At 41.4% G+C, this 19,384-nt stretch overlaps 1 protein-coding gene across 1 annotated transcript in view; it reads right to left on the reverse strand.

Annotated features, from left to right (window-relative positions):
* The window catches only part of DYRK4 (dual specificity tyrosine phosphorylation regulated kinase 4), a 31,298-nt gene extending 14,587 nt beyond the window's left edge, over positions 1-16,711 (reverse strand). Inside the window, exons 1-5 of the mRNA XM_038401051.2 lie at positions 16,607-16,711; positions 9,569-9,710; positions 5,936-6,099; positions 5,386-5,522; positions 2,981-3,121 (exon numbers count right to left, since the gene is read on the reverse strand). Of these exons, the coding sequence (XP_038256979.1) occupies positions 2,981-3,121; positions 5,386-5,522; positions 5,936-6,099; positions 9,569-9,710; positions 16,607-16,711 (689 nt within the window). The remainder of the gene's footprint in view (positions 1-2,980; positions 3,122-5,385; positions 5,523-5,935; positions 6,100-9,568; positions 9,711-16,606) is intronic.
* Positions 16,712-19,384: the final 2,673 nt, after the last annotated feature.

Here is a 19,384-nt window from a genome sequence, read left to right on the forward strand (position 1 = left end):
ATAGTTTTATACTTGTGTGAGTTTCACTTTGAGTTATGGGTTCATAAAACTCAAAGCAGCCCTCACCCCAAAATGCCATGGTTTGCTTTTGGGACAAAACACCAAATTCTCCAGTTCCTTCTGAAACCACAAACTGCTCCAGTGTTGCTGAAAGCTCAACTCAGGCTTACTGAGCATTCTGTCCAGGTTCACTCAAAACATTTCCCATGAACTTGGGCCAGTTTTCAGGTCTGCAATGAAATTTGTTTGACCTGGTTGTAGTTTTGCACTGTCTTCATTTCTAGATATCTACAATTATAGCCCCAATTATCATAGTATCTGAGCACCTCACAAACTCAAATTTATCCCCACAACACCGGCAAGGGAAGCGCTCTTATCTCAATTTTACAAGTGGGAATTGAGGTACTGAGAGGCAAAGTGACTTGCCCAAGGTCACCCAGGAAGTCTGTAGCAGAGCAGGGAATTGACCCCCAGATGTCCTAAGTCCCAGGCTAGTGCACTAACCACTCGATTACCCCTCTTTTCTATAGATTTGCCTTTCAATCGAGGACCCCTAACTACTTTACCAATAATAAAGCAATACTCTTCTGAGGCAGTAACCATGATTATAATTGCTATTTTACAGTTTGGGAAACTGAGGCATAGGAGTAGGAGAAGGGCCTGGCAATGAACTAAAATGGCAACCTTGCTAGTAGGTGTCAAAGGTTTACCAACAGCATTTGCATTTTGTAGAACGTTGAGTCACAATTTTCAGAATAACTGCTAGATCTTAGGCTTAGATTCTTCCCTGTATGCTGGAGACACATTGGTGTAACGTGTGTTGAGGGGCTGTGTTGCCACTGGAATCCCAGAAATAATTCTGGCTGAATTAGGCAGATTTCTTCTTAGGGGTTGTGGGTCACAGTAGTAGCTCCATTGCTCTTGGAGACGGTGGAGCATGCTTCTTGCTACACATCTGACCAGCTGTGCTGGGGACACAGCTATTGCCCTACCTTAACCCAGCTTGCTTTCAGACAGCTGGGATCTATGCAAGCACTAGAAGGGAGATGATGCTGTGTTCCCCAATGGAATTCTGACCAGTTACTGAGCATAGGTGCAAGACACTGTATGTAGGGGGACCTACCTCTCTTGCACATCCACACAAGGGATGGGCAGAGTCTGGCCATTAGAAAAACTAGCTAGTACACAGTGCTTTCATTCTGCAGGAAACAACGTTCAACAACCAAGTTATTGCTTTACTAATAATTTAAATTATCATCAGGCTGATAAGGCAAAAATATGCTTTTATGTTATGGACAGAGGTTCCAGGTCTCTTTTAAGGGGATGAATGCACTGGATAGCCAGAAACTCTTTTCCTCTCAGTTTCCCACAGTGACTTTCTGAGATCCTAGGCTGGTGCCTTTATTGGACCCAAGAGGCCTTTGATTACATCATGTTAATCAGCACACGTGGCAGAGTTCACGTTTTCACATGTATCAGTATGAGCTGGATGTGACATTGAGTTTAGGTCAGAGTCAGGGATCAAGTCTTCTAATAATTTGCTGAGTCTTCAGCATGCTGAGAATATTAGAATGGATGGGAAGAAAAGCCTGCTACATCTGTACACAATTGGGGAAGATTTTTTTTAGAAAACAGAAAACTAAGCAATTGCTTGAACTCCCATTTGACATTTGATTACAAGAATTGTGAAAAATAAAAATGTCCATGATTTCTCCAAACTTTCTCCTATAAATTACATTCACAAAACAATAACAATCATTGTATTTTTAACTTCTGACGTCCAGTATCTTTAAAAACAGCTGAAATAATCATTTTAAAACACACCCCACATTCCTGATATTGGTTATCATGTTTGTGAGACAATAGATGCAATTATAAATGTCAAGTTCACTTGCTGGTTCCTGTATTTTTCTCCTATTCTATCATCTCCACCTGGTTACTGTTTTGAGGGAACCGGGTTTTTTTCAGCGCAGTGTCCTATGGGAGTCTGTCATGGCTTGTTTTCCTTTGCTAAAAATTGCTGTGCACTATTTATATAGTATTAGACTGAATATTAGGACAAACCTAAACTACATATTCTTTATCAGGAGTTTTCAAAGGGAACAAAAGAGGGCAGATCAGCATAACAAATCCTAAAGTTCACCAACCCCTACATTCACTTTTTAATTTTTTTTCCATTTCATTCCATCAGCTAAAGAAATGTAACATGCACAGAACAAGAATTATGCACCAGATTGTGCCTGGTTCTAGTAAGGGTGCACATGGTGTATGTGGTGGAGGAAGTCTAATAAGGAGCCTTTTCCAATCTATCCACGAGCACCAAGACCTAAGGTCAATCCCTGGCTCTGTGCTGAGAGATTGCTTCTTCTTTGCACCACTCAGGGATGCAAATTGCCCCCAAAAAGGGTGGGGAGGGGCCTCAACCACATCTCATTGGATCAGGTATGCTTCCTCTATGCTTTGGGGAGCTAGAGGAAGGATTGTGCCTCTTGGGAAAAGGAAGTATCCCCTCTCAGGGCTGTGGCTAAATACCACAATCTGGCCCTATAAGTAAATAGATCATCTAGTGTCCTTTCTACATTCTCAGGCCATTTTTCTCTACTTTGTTCCCCATTCTTTTTCAAGGGCTCTTGATAGTGGGATGTGCGGGGAGAGGAAATGATGTGTAAATTTACACTGATGTCTGTAAACTAAACACTACATGGTGTGAACCAGAAAAAAACCCAACCGACCAACTCAAAAATGGGGTTGCCAATTTTGGTTGGCTGTATTCTTGGAGATTTCATCACAGGACATAATCTTTAATTAAAGATTAATCTTTAATTCCTGGAGACTCCAGGACAATCCTGGAGGGTTGGCAACCCTACTCAAAAACACTAAAAAGAAAGAAAATAACAGACAAGTTATCTTCATAACATGTATGGGTCTGCGATCCTATATCATTTGGCCCATGATATATGTAGAAGAATATATACCTTACCCTAGCAGTTCAAAAGAAATGCAGAAGTGATTGCGAAAGTAAAAGCATTCCTTCATATGGACAACATTGTGAGTATTGTCTTTGTCCTTCTTCCGAAGAGCATCGAGAATCTTCACTTCTACCAAAGCCTGATTGTGAAATCTACATGCATAGGACAAAGTCACATGATATGGCGAGGACCTGATTAATTTAGTCTAATTGTAAATGGAATACTACAACCAACATGATCTTGTTACAGATACAAAACAAATGGCTCTCATTAAAGAATCAGTAGTGACCGGTAATTACCACACAGTGGAATCTGAACTACAAGAGTTATTTCCTAGTTTAAGTAGAGAGAAATACTGTGTGGTAATTACTGGCAAATGCTGACTTCATAATGCTAACCACTATCTGTTCTGGTTATTTTGAACCTGGCCGGCAAAATAATTGAATGAAAAAATGTTTCAAACAATACATGTTTGAGCATCTAGGGTGAAATCCTGGCCACAGTGAAGTCAATGGGAGTCTTTCCATTTACTTCAACAGAGCAAAGATTTCACCCCAAGAGTAGCAAGGTCTTCAGTTTTCTATAGTATCTGTACAAGAGGCTCACTGAAGCAAGAAGAAAACATGCAATGAAAGGGCCTAATTAATTTCCTGCTGCAGATAATAGCACAACTCCCATTGACTCCAATGCTGCTGGATCAGGCCCAAAGAATTTTAGTAGAAAAATTCTCTGGGCCTGGTACAACAGCACTGCTTAGCAGAACAAGCCTGGCCATTACTAAGAGGGGAAGAAAAATTGTAGGACCATACTGTAAAATTTCCTATGCTGGAGCCAGCTATTGGTCCTCCTAATGCCATATGCCATCTCCAGCAATGGGTCATTGCTGGATGCTTCATAGGAAGGTGATTGTCCCCCACCCCATTTTCTAACTATGCAACATTATATCATGTTGGAAGAGGGGGGAATTTCTCAGCCTCTGAAGATGCTCTGCTTTGCCCTCCGCATAGGTATGAATATTCCCTGTACATTTTATACATTTCTGTATCAACAGCTAAACTCTTTAAAATCATGCTACACTGTTTGCATGGATGATTTCCTGTGACTCTTATTTCACCAAACTGACTCTATTCTGGGAAAATAAAGTGCTCCCTTTTTGTCAGTTTTAAGCTTGCTACCTTTTGATTGTGCTGTCTTGTCCTTATGCTACGAGCAAGAATAATTAAAAGCACCATCCTGGTTTTCCCCATATCATTCCTTTTATTCAATTTTCCACTTCTTCTCCTTTCCAAACTAAATAGTCTTAAGATTTTTAATCTCTTTTACGAATAACCCTGCTATTCCTATGCTTTTTACCATCTTTTTTGCACTTCTGGATTTTTCCAGAGTAAAAGAGCTAATCTACACTACAAAAGCTTTGCCAATACAGCTATACCAGTATAGCTATCCTGGCAGAGCCCCCAAGTGGGACTCAGCTTATACTTGCAAAAGGAGTTCTTTTGTTATACTCCTTTTAAACCCCCTACCCGGACGACATAAACTATACTGGCCAAAGGACTCTTTTGCTGGTAGAGCTAAATCTACATTGGTGTGGGGGAGGGTTTGCCAGCATAGCTATGTCTGTCAGGGATGTGTTTCTTTAACACCACTGACTGACATAGCTATGCTGGCAAAACTTTGTAGTGTAGTCCTGGTCTAAGGGTTTGTGTTCCAGGGGGAAAAAAGCCTAGAATATCTAGTGTGGAACAGCTATTCTGCACTAGTTCTGTGTGGGGACACTCTTATTCCACACTAAAAGTGCCTTTGTGATGTTTAGGTTAATCCACTTTGAAGTGGATTAAGATAAACTGCAAAAAGACATTCTTAGTGCAGAATAAGAATGCCCACATGGGGAGGTGATGCAGAATAACTATTGTGCTTTAAATTCACATCCTGACCCTTTCACACTAACTTCCCCATGTAAACAAGCCCTATAACAAGCCCTATTGGATAACTCTATAACAAAGCTATTTGGGAGTCCAATATGGGAATAAAATGCAGTTTTGCAAGTCAGGATAGAAGTGAATTGGCAGAGTTATGAAGTGGGGGGAATATAACTGGAATTGTGGGGGATGAAATAGGTCAGAAATGAGGTGCATTGGCCCAGGTACGTGCAGGGAGCTTGCACCACTCCTGCCCACATCATGCCTGACTCTGCCAGGACGTAGCATCCTTCCAACTTTATTGCCAACAAACTCACACAAAATTTTTAAAAATATTTGTAAATATGGAATAAGCAAGCATCCTTTTTCTTACAGCATAAACAGATCATTACTTGTAAATTATCCATAATAAAGCAGGGGATGATTATTCTCATGAATAGAAAAGTATCAGCCTATCAAAGACCTCTTTAACCTCTTGAAGTCGTGCCATGCCATACCTTTTCTTGTTCCTTATTATTTTCACTGCCACTAGTTCATTGGTTTTATGATCCAAACATTTTGCTACTTGTCCAAACGACCCTTTCCCAATGACCTCTAGCACTTCGTAGCGGTATGCAATATGGTCATGTAGAACCTGCAGTAGACAAGGAAACAAAATGAAAGGTTCTGGTGCCGGCACAAATTGAAGGTTCATATTCTAGAGCGGTGTGTATGTTTGTGAATTCACTGCTCATGAAAGATGCTGGACTGGCAAAACCTGACGTCTTATGCCCACAGGACAAGTTGAGAGAGAGAAGTGCACTAGCAGAAGCGGCACAAGCCTTCAACTAATGCACCTTGCGTCAAGGGAAGGTGGGTCTCCATTCAGAGCTTCGCTTTTGAGATTCAAACAGGTTGTCAATAGTGATGGGTTTGCAATGTGGACATTAAACTGTTAGCAAGTCATCTGAGACCCTCTTTTATCTCATATAGACCAACTAGCAGTGGACAAATAGTCACTACAAATGTTGTTGCCCAGAATACCAGTACCATGATTTTTCCTCTTACCTTTATGTAAGTGCCATGTTCATCATCATAACAATTATTATTCTGTGTTTCAGGTAACCCTTCAATCTTTTTAGCTTCCAGACCAAGAAACCACAGCTCTGCATAGTTTAGAATTTCTTCTTGCTCATATACTGTTAACTGGTTTCTAAAATATTTCAAGGCTTCTGAATTGAAAAAAAAATCAACAGTGAAAATGTGGAATACCTTGGTGATGCAGTTCAATTGTGATTCTTACAGTAAAAGTTTTCTTTAAATGTAAAGTGATTAATTCGTTATTTTTATACTCCCCTATCAGCTGTGTTCTTTTCTTGACTCTGTCTTGCTGTGTGACCCTTTGCAAATCATTTATTCTCTTAGAGCCAGTCTTCTAGAGACATTTAGGTGCCTGGTAGAATTGTCAACAGCACCTACGTGCCTAACTCCCATTGATCTCAGCTTTTGAAAATCCCAGTAGGTTCTTATCTGCTTCTTTAGGCACCTAAATATCCCCTTTAAAAATTGGGCCCTTAATGCCTTGGTTTGCCTACCTGTAAAATGGCTTTATGTACTTCTCATGAGTGAGGTTCAGCTAAGTAAAGTTTGCAAAGTATTTTTTGCTCCTTGGAAATATGATGTTAAGTGCAAACTGTTAGATGTATTATTTAGAAAGCAGTTGTGCATGAGTTGAAGAAACAAGTCAGACCTATCCTCTGTATTTCTAAGAATATTTCTTGATTACCCACTAGAGCCCCCATTCTGATGTCACATCATGAGGTCACTGATGTCATTTGCAGCTGGAGGATTAGTCTGCCTGGAGCATGATGAGGCAGTGTGCTCCACAGAAGGGCTCTATGGATTTACCACAGGTGCTCTGGGAAGTATCTGCTAATGCTTCTTCTTGGGTGGCCAAGGGAGGAAGAGAGCCCCAGCTGCCACTGCTGCCTGATCTTCCTCTTTGGCCTTAACTACTTAATCTGCCCCCACAGTTAAGTAGGTAGAAGTATAGTAAGTGTGATTGTTCCCTTTTTTGAACTATGGGTATATAGTGTCTGGAATGCACCTGTGGGTGGAAAACGGGGGTGGCCAATGTGTGTCCACAGAGTGGCTGGTCTTTGGAAGTTTGTTTTCATTTGCACACTGCTTATTTTATCTGTAGGGCTTCTGATTTTTTGGTTTTAACTCATAAATCCCAATAAAACACCTCCAATACAAATAACTAACTAACTAAATAAATAATATAAAAGAAATTGATGTTTATCCAATAAACCCTGGAAAAACACCAGAAATGATTACTTGTATGTAAGGGCTTGTCTATACAGAGCTGTAATGCGGACTATGGAGGTGTGAGTTTTGAAGTGCACAAAAGTGTTGAGCACTAATTAGTCAGGGTAGATCCTGCTGATACACACTAAAGAGTTCCTAGGGCACTTTAATGAAGTACCATTTGAAACAGTGCTGTTAAAGTACATTAGGCAACATTACAAAGATATTACTTATTGCAGTATATACTACTGTAATGAGTAATGTAAATAATATACATTACTCATTACAGTACATACAAAAAGTAAGTCCCTAAAGCCATCTACATAACACTCAAAAATTGCTAACAGTAATGCCCTTCTCTCAAACAAAATTAATAAACCCTGCAAAACAGAAGCCCAGTGATCAGTTATGTTGTAAGAAGGTACTAACGCTGCTTTGTGTTATGCTTTAGCTTCTTTAATAAGGGTGGAAATTTCAAATCCACTCAGCACTGGCCTCACTCTACTACCATGGAAATCAATGGTGTAATTTACATTGACTTCAGAGCAAGCAGAGTTAGGCCTAAGCTGAACACTTTTGAAGATCCCAGCCTGAATTTCTAAAAAAAAGCATCTATCACAGTTGTCCCTAGGCATATTTACAACAGCACATTGACTAAAGTCAGATGCTCTCACCTCCTAAAAATAGCTAAATGCATAGTCCAACAGTCTTCCATCCCCCAGGCAAAGAGCTCAGAAAACAGATTTATCCTTATAACGGCTAAACCTAGCATCAGTCCTCTAGCGCTACAGAGGATCTCTGCTGAACTGTCAAACCAAAGAGCTGTTTTAGCTGTCTTAATTTTGCTTGCATATTGGTCTGAGGCCAGCCTTATTAGTTTAAGTAAAATTCTCAGCAACTGAAGAGCCCAGAATTGTTCCTGTCACCAGAGTGTCACACTGTGTCCTTGTGTCAAGTCAATTTTTTAAAAAGTTTACTTCCACAAGCCCAAACTTAGGTAAAGCAGAAGGTTAAAGACTAGAGCTTACTACCCCAGTGCCTTTGAATAAAAGGGAATGCGGGTTCATATTTTTCTGTTGACAACTGCACATGGAATTATACTGTAAGGAGGGTGAGATTCTCCTTGAAAGAACAGGGCAATTTCTGTTCCAAGTGTCTTGTTTGTTTATGTTGTGCCATATATGACAGGCTTCATGAACCTGAGGAAATCAGAATGTCAGAGCTGAGATCTGCCATTCTGATCAGAAGGGAGAATTTACTCTTAGTCACCATATACTGGACAGTCATTTTTGCTTATGACTATCTGTTTGTATGTTTTTAATGGATCCATCATCAGGCTATAATTATTGTCTAGTAGTATCTAGGCTCTGTTTATATAACAAAGGTTCAGCAGTGAGTTAGGTTCAACGTGGGGATGTATTTGCTCTACCATTCCCTTATTTTTAGTCACTGATGGTTGATTTCCAGAAAAATATTGCCAGGTCCTTCTGCTACTCCCTTGTTAGGGGGAATATTTTTGCAAAGAGATGAGACTAGCAGCTACAGCCAGGTGATTTTTTTTTTTTTTTTTTGCTTTTTGGTAAATAGGTTATTTGCCAAAAAATGCATTTGTCACTCAAACAGAATTATTCACAAATTGGGGTAGAATTCAGCAAATAATGTTAGCCAAATAAAAAATGTAAAAATATATATTTTTTAAAAGCTGAAACTGTTTGTTTTGACATTTTCAAAATGAAACATTTAGACTTTTCATTTCAAAGTAACATTTCACTTAGAAATATAGCTAGATTTGTTTAAAATAATTTTAAAGGGTAACAAATACCTGAAAAATTAATGAAATAAAACAACGTGGAAAAAATTGTTCATTTGTTCAACCCAATTTTTTCCCATCAGAGACCCTGGTAGATATTCAGGGAGGCTAGACTGTCCTGCAGCTCACACTGCCATGGCTACCATTCTATTTTTAGTGTGCTGGCTCAATGAGAGTAGTGCACGTATGTCTTCTGAAGGCGGGAATCACACCCCCAACTCCAAGTGTAGACAGACCTTTCGTGACTTGCCTTCCCACAACAAGGTCACACATCCCGGACAAGCCCTTACCATGGTTTCTTCCCAGGGCCTGGACTAGATGACCTCTCAAGGTCCCTTCCAGTCCTATGATTCTATGATTGATTCTATGATCCTCTTGTCACTTACATATTTGCACTAGTCTATTTGTTCCACATTTTAATAACAACGTTAAATTATATTTAAAAATCCTTTAATGCATCCCTTCCCCTAGCCCCTCCCCAAGAAAGGCATTTCAGTGAACTCGTACAGCAATTCACCTCAGTGCATGCTGTTTGTTACATCATTCTCTCTAGCATTGCATTGTTTCTCCTCATACTGTACCTGGAGCTGTCAGAGGCAGCTTGAGACTGGTGTTGGTTCCTTCTATATCCGGCCTATTGGGATGGACTCTGGTAGCACTTTCAGGCAGGTTTTCTGTAAGGTTAAATTGGGAAAAATGTGGCTGGCCTCGAGATCTGTTTTCCTGCCAAACAACAAAGATTTTCATTTTGCTTTCTTGTATGTTCACTCATTTTCAGCTCATCCCTACTGTTACATAAAAACTGCTGCCTGTAGCCCACTCAGAAGTAAACTCTGGAGGCTTTGGATTTTATTAGGGATTTTAAAATTTAAAGTCAACCTGTGGAACTCTTTTTCAGAGGATGTTGTGAAGGCCAAGACTATAACAGGGTTTAAAAAAGAACTAGATAAATTCATAGAGAATAGGTCCATCAATGGCTATTAGCCAGAATGGGCAGGGATGGTGTCCCTAGCCTCTGTTTGCCAGAAGCTGAGAATGGGCAACAGGGGATGGATTACTTGAGGATTACCTGTTCTGTTCATTTCCTCTGGGGCACCTGGCACTGGCCACTGTCGGAAGACAAGATACTGGGCTAGATGGACCTTTGGTCTGACCCAGTATGGCCATTCTTATGTTCTTATGTTCTAAAGCTAATTTAGGGCTGAAAAAAGGCCTGGAATCCTTGGAGACTATAGTCCTCCATTTATCCACAGAACAGGTACAGCATGGATAACAACAGTGGAAACTTCCCTTACAATGTGCCTTCATTCTGACTTGGAGAGAGACACCTTTAAGGGAAAAGGGGGAATTCAGTTTCCATGTCTATTCAATACTTGGGGCTCAATTATCAGCTACTGTGAACTGTCATAGCTCCATTGACTTCAGTTAAGCTATGACAATTTAAACAAGTTGAGGATCTGGCCCTGGTCTTTCTGCTGAGGAGGTGGACAAGATGATCTAAGAGATGTTTTCTGTTTCTGACTTCTGTGATTCCAGGAGTCAAAGTGTGCCTCTTTACTTCTAAGCTTGAGCAAACAGGTTTAGAAAAAAACAAAATAAAAGAACACTGGCTCAAACCTCCATCGTAATAGGGGCCCTGATTTACCAAAGCACTTAAACATGATTTGTATATTGGACATTTTACACTCCTGTGGAATTTCTAAGCCTTGCTTTAGGAAGGAGTCTGGCCTCTATGCATCTTCTTATAACAATGGCTTTTAAGTGTTTTCTTAAAAAACAAGACAATCTCCCCAAACCCTTAGATTAGTAAATTAACCTGTTCACAGAAGATGCTAAGTAAGAACTGGAAATTCTTAGAGTTGAAACTTAAGCAGACTACAATGGGGCTTGAGCACGTGTTTGTGCATGAATGGGTTGGCTGCATCAGGCCAGGGAATTCAACCTTTTTGATAGTTTAAATCATTTCAGGTAAGCAGCCTCTCTACTCCATTCTGTATGTTGTTCTGTGCCCTAGAGCTCCACTCAACCCTTACACACACATTTCTAAACAGGTTATACAACCCATGACAGTGTCTCAGTAAACCTTTATCTGACAAGCTGCTGTTTATAAAGCTTGCATTCTCTAGGCATTCCATGGCATTGCAGGCAAAATGTATTCTGGGATAATTCTGATCCAGAAACATAGGCATCGACTTCCTCTCTACCCGGGGGGTGCTCAATACCCGTTCTGCCCCAGGCCCTGCCCCCACCCCCACCCCCACCCCCACCCTGCCTCTTCCCACCCTCAATCCTCCGCTGCCCCACCCCCACTCCACCCCTTTCTCCAAGGCTCCACCCCCACCCCGCCTCTTCCCATCCCCACCCTGCCTCTTCCCCACCTCTTTCCGCCCCTTCCCCTGAGCACACCCCATCCTTGCTCCTCCCACTGCCTCCCAGCACCTCCTGCATGCCGCGGAACAGCTGGGAGGTAGGGGGAGAAGTTGATCAGTGGGGCTGCGGGAGTGGGGGAGGCGCTGGGGAGGTAGGGAGGAGCTGGCTGCCAGTGAGTGCTAAGCACCCACTAATATTTTCCATGGGTGCTCCAGCCCTGGAGCACCCACAGAGACAGCACCTATGTCCAGAAATACGTCTAGCCCATAAGATCTGAAGATAGATCAGAATGGGGCCCAGCAGAACCTGCCAAATCTGCTGAGACTCCACCATAGATTTGTTGCAGTAACATCACACATAGGAAGGGAAAAGGATCAACATGGTAGAGATAAAGAAAGTGAGTCACCTCTTTAGATCAGAGATCTGATTTATTGAAGAAAAAAGACAGGAATTTAGAGAGCAGGGATCAGAGAAGGACAGAGGAGTTGGGAAGAACGAGGAAGAGAGACAGAACTGGTTGGATTTTTAAATGCCAACATTGAAGAAGACTTCAAAAGGTTGAAGTAACTTTGGATAATCATCAAAATTTATGGCGATATCTCAGATTAGCTGCCACACCTTTTAGGTATTCACCCATCATTAATTCTTTTTTTTTTTTAACTGGAACTGTGCTAGTGAAAATAGAAACTGAAAAAAAATCTTTAGTAAATTATATCTATCTATAGACATACAAACATCCAGATAGGTCACTAATCAGATTCGCTAAAATTCCATTAGCTCCATTAGAAACAAATTGGTTAACATCAAACACAAGTGTCTAACAATCAGATAGACAAGGTGAGTGAGATAATATCTTCAGGGCCTGAAGAAGAGCTCTGTGTGGCTCAAAAGCTGGTCTCTCTCACACACAGAAATTGGTCAAATAAAAGATATTACCTCACTCACCTTGTCTCTCTAATATCCTGGGACAGACATGGCTACAACTACACTCCATATAAGAATAAGATGTCCTTTAATTCACCTGAAGCAATAGGTTCACATTCTGCAGGTTCTTTGTTATGTGAGGAAGGCTGCTGTCTTGTGGATGAGGTCTGGCGGTATTTAAAATGAAATTGTGCTTCGTTTGGCCTTCCAGATGAGGGAGTGAACTAACACTGCTATTGAATTTCTGAAGTCAAATAAATAAAAATTACATGGTAAAGATTTTTTTTTAAAAAAACAGCTGAGTTTGAAGGAGTGACCTCTATAGCTTTTCTATGCTTTTAAAATTGATTTGTCAAAAACATATACAAAAATGTACAAGAACACAATTATTAATAGATGAACAGATATATTAAAACAGCAGCACTTGCTTCCACTATAAATTCATGGCATGAGTTTCCTTAGAACTATCTAATTTTAGTTTCTCATAACTTTTTTTTAAATTTCACCTTCTGAGTTGAAATTTTGCTATACATTTTCAGCCAAAATGTTACATTTTTCTGGAAAACCTGAGCAAAATTCAGTCAGCAATTTCTGAGTTAAGTGTAGAAAAAAAATCCTGGCTCTAACCACCAGGCTGTAGAATCATTCTCATGCTTGTGATCGCTCGCTCTCCATCCTCCCTCCCTCTTCCCCTATGATGTGTGCACGCGCGCGAGAGAAAACAAACACTAGGGCATGAGAGGCATGAGAATGGCTCTATAGCCTGGTGGTTAGAGCACTCATCTGCGAGGCGGGAGGATCCAGAGTGCACTACCTTCAACAGGAGAGACTGAGGGCGCTCTACATCAGACTATCCCAGTGGTTAGAGCACCCTAAGATGTGGCAGATCCCTGTTCAAATCCCTTCTCCCCCTCCTAGTGGAGGGAGAACTTGAACCTGGATCTCCCACATCCCAGGTGAGTACCTAAATCACTGGGCTAAAAGCTATGAGGGAGGTTGAGGTTCCCTCCTCTCCAGTTTTGTGTGAACTCATCTGAGGGGCCCAATTCAGTAGGCAATCTCTGAGAATGCCTACATGATTGGACCCCATACATAACTTAAGTAGCCGAACACCTATCTTCCCCTGGTTTGTGAACTGCTTTAACGTTTATGCGGGGGATAGGTGTCTTGAAACCTAGAAGGAGGCAACACTGCAAATGCCCAGGGGCCAAAATACAGGCACTGAGTGAGTTTAGGCGCCTACAGCGTTCCATGAGAGTTGTGTATCACACTGGGACTTAGGTGCCTAAAAAGGGACTTAGGTGCCTAACGCCTTTTGTGCGTCCAGGTCTAGGTCCTTTTGTTATTTACAAAACACTGCTGCATCACAAATGCTTTAAACTCAGTTATTGATGTGTGTGGTAAACACTTTTGTGACTGGTGGGAGCTACCATATTTGGTATCCAAGTTGTTTGCATCCCGTCTAATAGCTGCAAAGAAAGTATTCAGTGTAGAAACCTTCCTCTTGTAGACAGATTTGCGTGCAAAATAGGTTCCAATCCTGAAAGAGATTGCCTGTGTGCTATCAATAGCAGGATCAGGACCATAGATTCTGTGCTGAAAGTTTTATACTCCTGTAGAATGTCAAAGCTCTGAAGAAGGAGGGAGTCTGGTCCCTATGACACTTATAATGACAAGGGGTTTTTCCTGTATTTTACTTATCTTTCTTCAAACCAAGCACCTGAGATGAATAAGTTTCAGAGTAGCAGCCGTGCTAGTACGTATCCGCAAAAAGTAAAGGAGTACTTGTGGCACTTTAGAGACTAACAAACTTATTTGAGCATAAGCTTTCGTGAGCTACAGCTCACTTCATCAGATGCATTCAGTGGAAAATACAGTGGGGAGATTTATATACATACAGAACATGAAACAATGGGTGTTACCATACACACTGTAAGGAGAGTGTTCAGGTAAGGTGAGCTATTACCAGCAGGAGAGCGGGGGGGGAAAAAAGCTTTTGTAGTGATAATCAAGGTGGGCCATTTCCAGCTGTTGACAAGAACATCTGAGGAATGGGAGGGGGGGGAGGAGGGGAGAAATAAACATGAGGAAATAGTTTTACTTTGTGTAATGACCCATCCACTCCCAGTCTCTATTCAAGCTTAAGTTAATTGTATCCAGTTTGCAAATTAATTCCAATTCAGCAGTCTCTCGTTGGAGTCTGGTTTTGAAGTTTTTTTGTTGAAGAATTGCAACTTTTAGGTCTGTAATCAAGTGACCAAAGAGATTGAAGTGTTCTCCAACTGGTTTTTGAATGTTATAATTCTTGACATCTGATTTGTGTCCATTTATTCTTTTACGTAGAGACTGTCCAGTTTGACCAATGTACATGGCAGTGGGGCATTGCTGGCACATGATGGCATATATCACATTGGTAGATGTGCAGGTGAATGAGCCTCTGATAGTGTGGCTGATGTGATTAGGCCCTATGATGGTGTCTCCTGAAAAGATATGCAGACACAGTTGGCAATGGGCTTTGTTGCAAGGATAGGTTCCTGGGTTAGTGGTTCTGTTGTGTGGTGTGTGGTTGCTGGTGAGTATTTGCTTCAGGTTGGGGGGCTGTCTGTAAGCAAGGACTGGCCTGTCTCCCAAGATCTGTGAGAGTGATGGGTCGTCCTTCAGGATAGGTTGTAGATCTTTGATGGTATGCTGGAGAGGTTTTAGTTGGGGGCTGAAGGTGATGGCTAGTGGCGTTCTGTTATTTTCTTTGTTGGGCCTATCCTATAGTAGGTAACTTCTGGGTACTCTTCTGGCTCTGTCAATCTGTTTCTTCACTTCAGCAGGTGGGTATTGTAGTTGTAAGAATGCTTGATACAGATCTTGTAGGTGTTTGTCTCTGTCTGAGGGGTTGGAGCAAATGCGGTTATATCGTAGCGCTTGGCTGTAGACAATGGATCGTGTGGTGTGATCTGGATGAAAGCTGGAGGCATGTAGGTAGGAATAGCAGTCAGTAGATTTCCAGTATAGGGTGGTGTTTATGTGAGCATCGCTTATTAGCACCGTAGTGTCCAGGAAGTGGATCTCTTATGTGGACTGGTCCAGGCTGAGGTTGATGGTGGGATGGAAATTGTTGAAATCATGGTGGAATTCCTCAAGGGCTTCTTTTCCATGGGTCCAGATGATGAATATGTCATCAATGTAGTGCAAGTAGAGTAGGGGCATTAGGGGACTTGAGCTGAGGAAGCGTTGTTCTAAGTCAGTCATAAAAATGTTGGCATACTGTGGGGCCATGCGGGTACCCATAGCAGTTCCACTGATTTGAAGGTATACATTGTCCCCAAATGTGAAATAGTTATTGGTGAGGACAAAGTCACAAAGTTCAGCCACCAGGTTTTCCGTGACATTATCAGGGCTACTGTTCCTGATGGCTTGTAGCCCATCTTTGTGTGAATTTGGTGTAGAGGGCTTCTACATCCATAGTGGCTAGGATGGTGTTTTCAGGAAGATCACCAATGGACTGTAGTTTCCTCAGGAAGTTAGTGGTGTCTCAAAGATAGCTGGGAGTGCTGGTAGTGTAGGGCCTGAGGAGGGAGTCTACATAGCCAGACAATCCTGCTGTCAGGGTGCCAATGTCTAAGATGATGGGGCATCCAGGATTTCCAGGTTTATGGATCTTGGGTATTTCCCCATATTTATTTCCCCCCGCCTCTCTGGCCACTGTTCCTCAGATGTTCTTGTCAACTGCTGGAAATGACCCACCTTGATTATCACTACAAAAGGTCCCCCCCCCACACTCTGCTCTGCTGCTGGTAGTAGCTCACCTTACCTGATCACTCTCATTACAGTGTGTATGGTAACACCCATTGTTTCATGTTCTCTATGTATATAAATCTCCCCACTGTATTTTCCACGAATGCATCCGATGAAGTGAGCTGTAGCTCACGAAAGCTTATGCTCAAATAAATTTGTTAGTCTCTAAGGTGCCACAAGTACTCCTTTTCTTTTTTAGATGAATAAGTTATCCCTTTCACTGGAAATACTATGAATTCTTAGAGTTGAAACTCACAGAGTTTCCCATGAACATATGGGGGTGGGTGTGTTTGTCCCCCAGTGTGCAGCAGACATAGCTCAAAATACTACTGAATGACCAGTGGGATCTCAGACTGTTCTCAGGTGCTAGACACAAAATTCCACAGCTGCAAGGGGAGGGAAGGTGGAGAAGAAAAGGACTATTTGTCTCACCCTCCATTGTGGGAAACCATCTACTTAGATTTATTATATTTGAGGTGCTCTCCTGGAAAACAAGCAGCAGAACATTCTTTAACATTGATGGAAGATTCACGTACCTGACGGAAGACTTTGCTGGATCTCAGATGACTGCTCTCTTGAGCTGGCAGTTGAGACTGAGAAAATGAATCTACTTGGGAAGACTGAAAAAGATGGTTTGACATTTTGTTCAATAAAGTGATTCTGAAAGGTTACATTACAATGTTTTCAGTGTCATCAGCACTAAATTGATTACAACAATTTAATCGATGGTAAAAATGTAACGAGGCCATGTACTGCTCCATTTTTTCAGAGGTATAAAATACCATCCATTAGTCATTCAGAAAATAGCACAGCTATTTAGATGACCAAAGACTGCATTTTGAAAAAACAGCCTGCAAGGTGCTAAACAACTAATAGTTTTTCATATTCTGATCGGACTTTTAGCTGTCTTTTTATCAAAATAACATTAAATACTTTTGTTGTAAACATCTGTTTAACAACAGATTTAAAAGTGTAGGTCATGAGGCCAGATTCTGGTTTCAGTTACACCGATGTAAAGCAGGAGTAATTCTTTTGACATCAGTGGAGTTTCTGGTGTAAATGACACAAGATTCTAGCCCATCACCTCCCTGTGGCGGAATGCCTCCCAGCACTGGAAATGCAGCAACAACATGACTGTTACTGGATTCAACTGTGGGGTGCGGCTAATTTCCCCTTGAGTGGTTGATATATGGGGGAGGGGCAGCCAAATCATTGTTCTTATACCATCTCCTTTTGTCTCCTTTCTCTTTAAAACTTTCTCCTTCCTTTCACTTCACCATGTTTAATGGCAAGTTGAACCCATGTGATGGAAGTGGAACAGGGGGTCTAATTATATGTTAATAGGCTGAACCTCCAATAACTGTTTTTGCTCAGCTGCACAAAGGCACTTTCTTAATTCACTATTTTTCATTCATGTGACCAACAAATGGGTACAATCTTCCCTAATGCTCCACACTAAACACTCGGAGAGCTGCAAACCGGGTGAAATTCAGCAAAAAGCCCAAGTAAATGACCTTTGTGTGATGGAGCTATATAGGGCTGGGGAGGAATAGAATTCACTCAACAACCCAGATGGCCTGGAATAGAGACTGGGATCCATGCAGCCTCCCGCACCCCTACCCCAACAAAGGATTTTTTCCAACTGGATTTGTACAACAGCAGATTTATCAGCCATAGCCCTGCTATTGCACCAGCTCACTCTCCTTGCTGGTATCAGAGTCTAGTTTTTCCACATGATCACACAACACAGCTGCTCACCCAGCAGGAGATGAGCACAACAAGTCTTCTGCTGCAGGAGGCTTTCCAGAGCTTCTATGTTATTGGATGAACTTCTCCCATAAAAAAACAATGTTACAACATGGAGAGAATGGCCACGTATCCTACAGTAACTGTGGTTCTTCAAAATGTTGTAGTCAATGTGGATCTGACCGTAAGGTGCAGGTGTGTCTTATGTGTGAGATTGGATTCTTTTGAATAGCAGTGTCTGTCGGGGCTATGCATGCACCATGTGCCTCTATGTGCTCCCTTAGAAGGGCATAAAGGGTGGGTCAGCCATGACCCTCTCTCATTTCCTTCACAATTCAAAGCTCATGTTGCTGAGGACATTGAAGAGCAGGGATGGAGAGCAGGTAGTGGGACCCACACAGATTACAACATCTCAAAGAATCACAGTTACTGTAGCATATGTAACCATTCTTTCTCCTTCCATATTGTGTCACTGTGGATCCCACAGTGACTAGTAAGCAATATCCCCTCTGGATGCTGGGAATGAGGACTGCCAGCTGAGTCAGTCAAATAATGATTGCAGTATTGCTCGCTGGAACTTGGCATCAGGCCCAGCCGCCATATCAAGAGTATAATGCTTGACAAAAGTCAATGGATTGCTCTATGTTGCTGCTTCATGGATTTCAGATCTTCGACTCCAGGATGAAGACAGTGGTCAACAACTACTGTTCTCTGGCACAGTGGAATACTCTACAATAAGAATAAAGCTCAGGAGACAGAACTTTTTCCAGGGTCAGTCCAATGAATTCCCACAGGAACTAAGAACCATCACAAACCTCACCACCCTCTGCTCCAAGTGCAAGGTGCATTTCTTTGACCTTGCCTTTTCTAACGTAAATACAGAGCAACATATATATTAAACAAAACAAAAACCCTACCAAAATAAGAAATGCTACTGTACACACTTCTCTCCCTGAGGAGAGGATAAGAGAATGAACTTCACATGGGATTAACTTGCCATATGCATAATGAAGTGAAAGGAGGGAGTGCTCTATGGATATAAATTTCAAAGGCCTAAAAAGTTAAAGGCGTTTATAAACTCTTTCACTGTCTACCATGAAACAGTGATAGATAGGGGATTCACGCCTATGATTAAACAGAGACCTTGGTTTTACTCGGTTACTTAGCAAACACCTAAAAGCATCTATTTATATTGAAAGTTTATTGATTAAATACACCCACACAAATCCACAAGAAATTAAAACAAGTATTTATACTGACACTGTGATTGAGTGATTATGCAATACAAACTTCAGATTTTATTAAAGTTTCTTTCCTTTTGGAGTTAAAGTATCAGAGTCTCTTAGTTTAAGAACAACTTTTAATTGATGAAAAGGAAACAGTTAATTTTATTCTCAGATCTGAAGTACAGGGCATTCACAGACAGGAGAGAAAAGATGGGTGAAACATGGCTTTTGTTGATGTTTTTGGAACATGGGACTGCTAGTTAGTTACAGGTGGATGCTTTGCCTGCCAAGTCTACCAAGACACTTGCTTCTTGGACCTTGATTAGTTACAATCTGGTGAGG

The sequence above is a fragment of the Dermochelys coriacea genome, chromosome 1 (genome assembly GCF_009764565.3).
Source record: "Dermochelys coriacea isolate rDerCor1 chromosome 1, rDerCor1.pri.v4, whole genome shotgun sequence".
Classification (NCBI taxonomy): Eukaryota; Metazoa; Chordata; order Testudines; family Dermochelyidae; genus Dermochelys; species Dermochelys coriacea.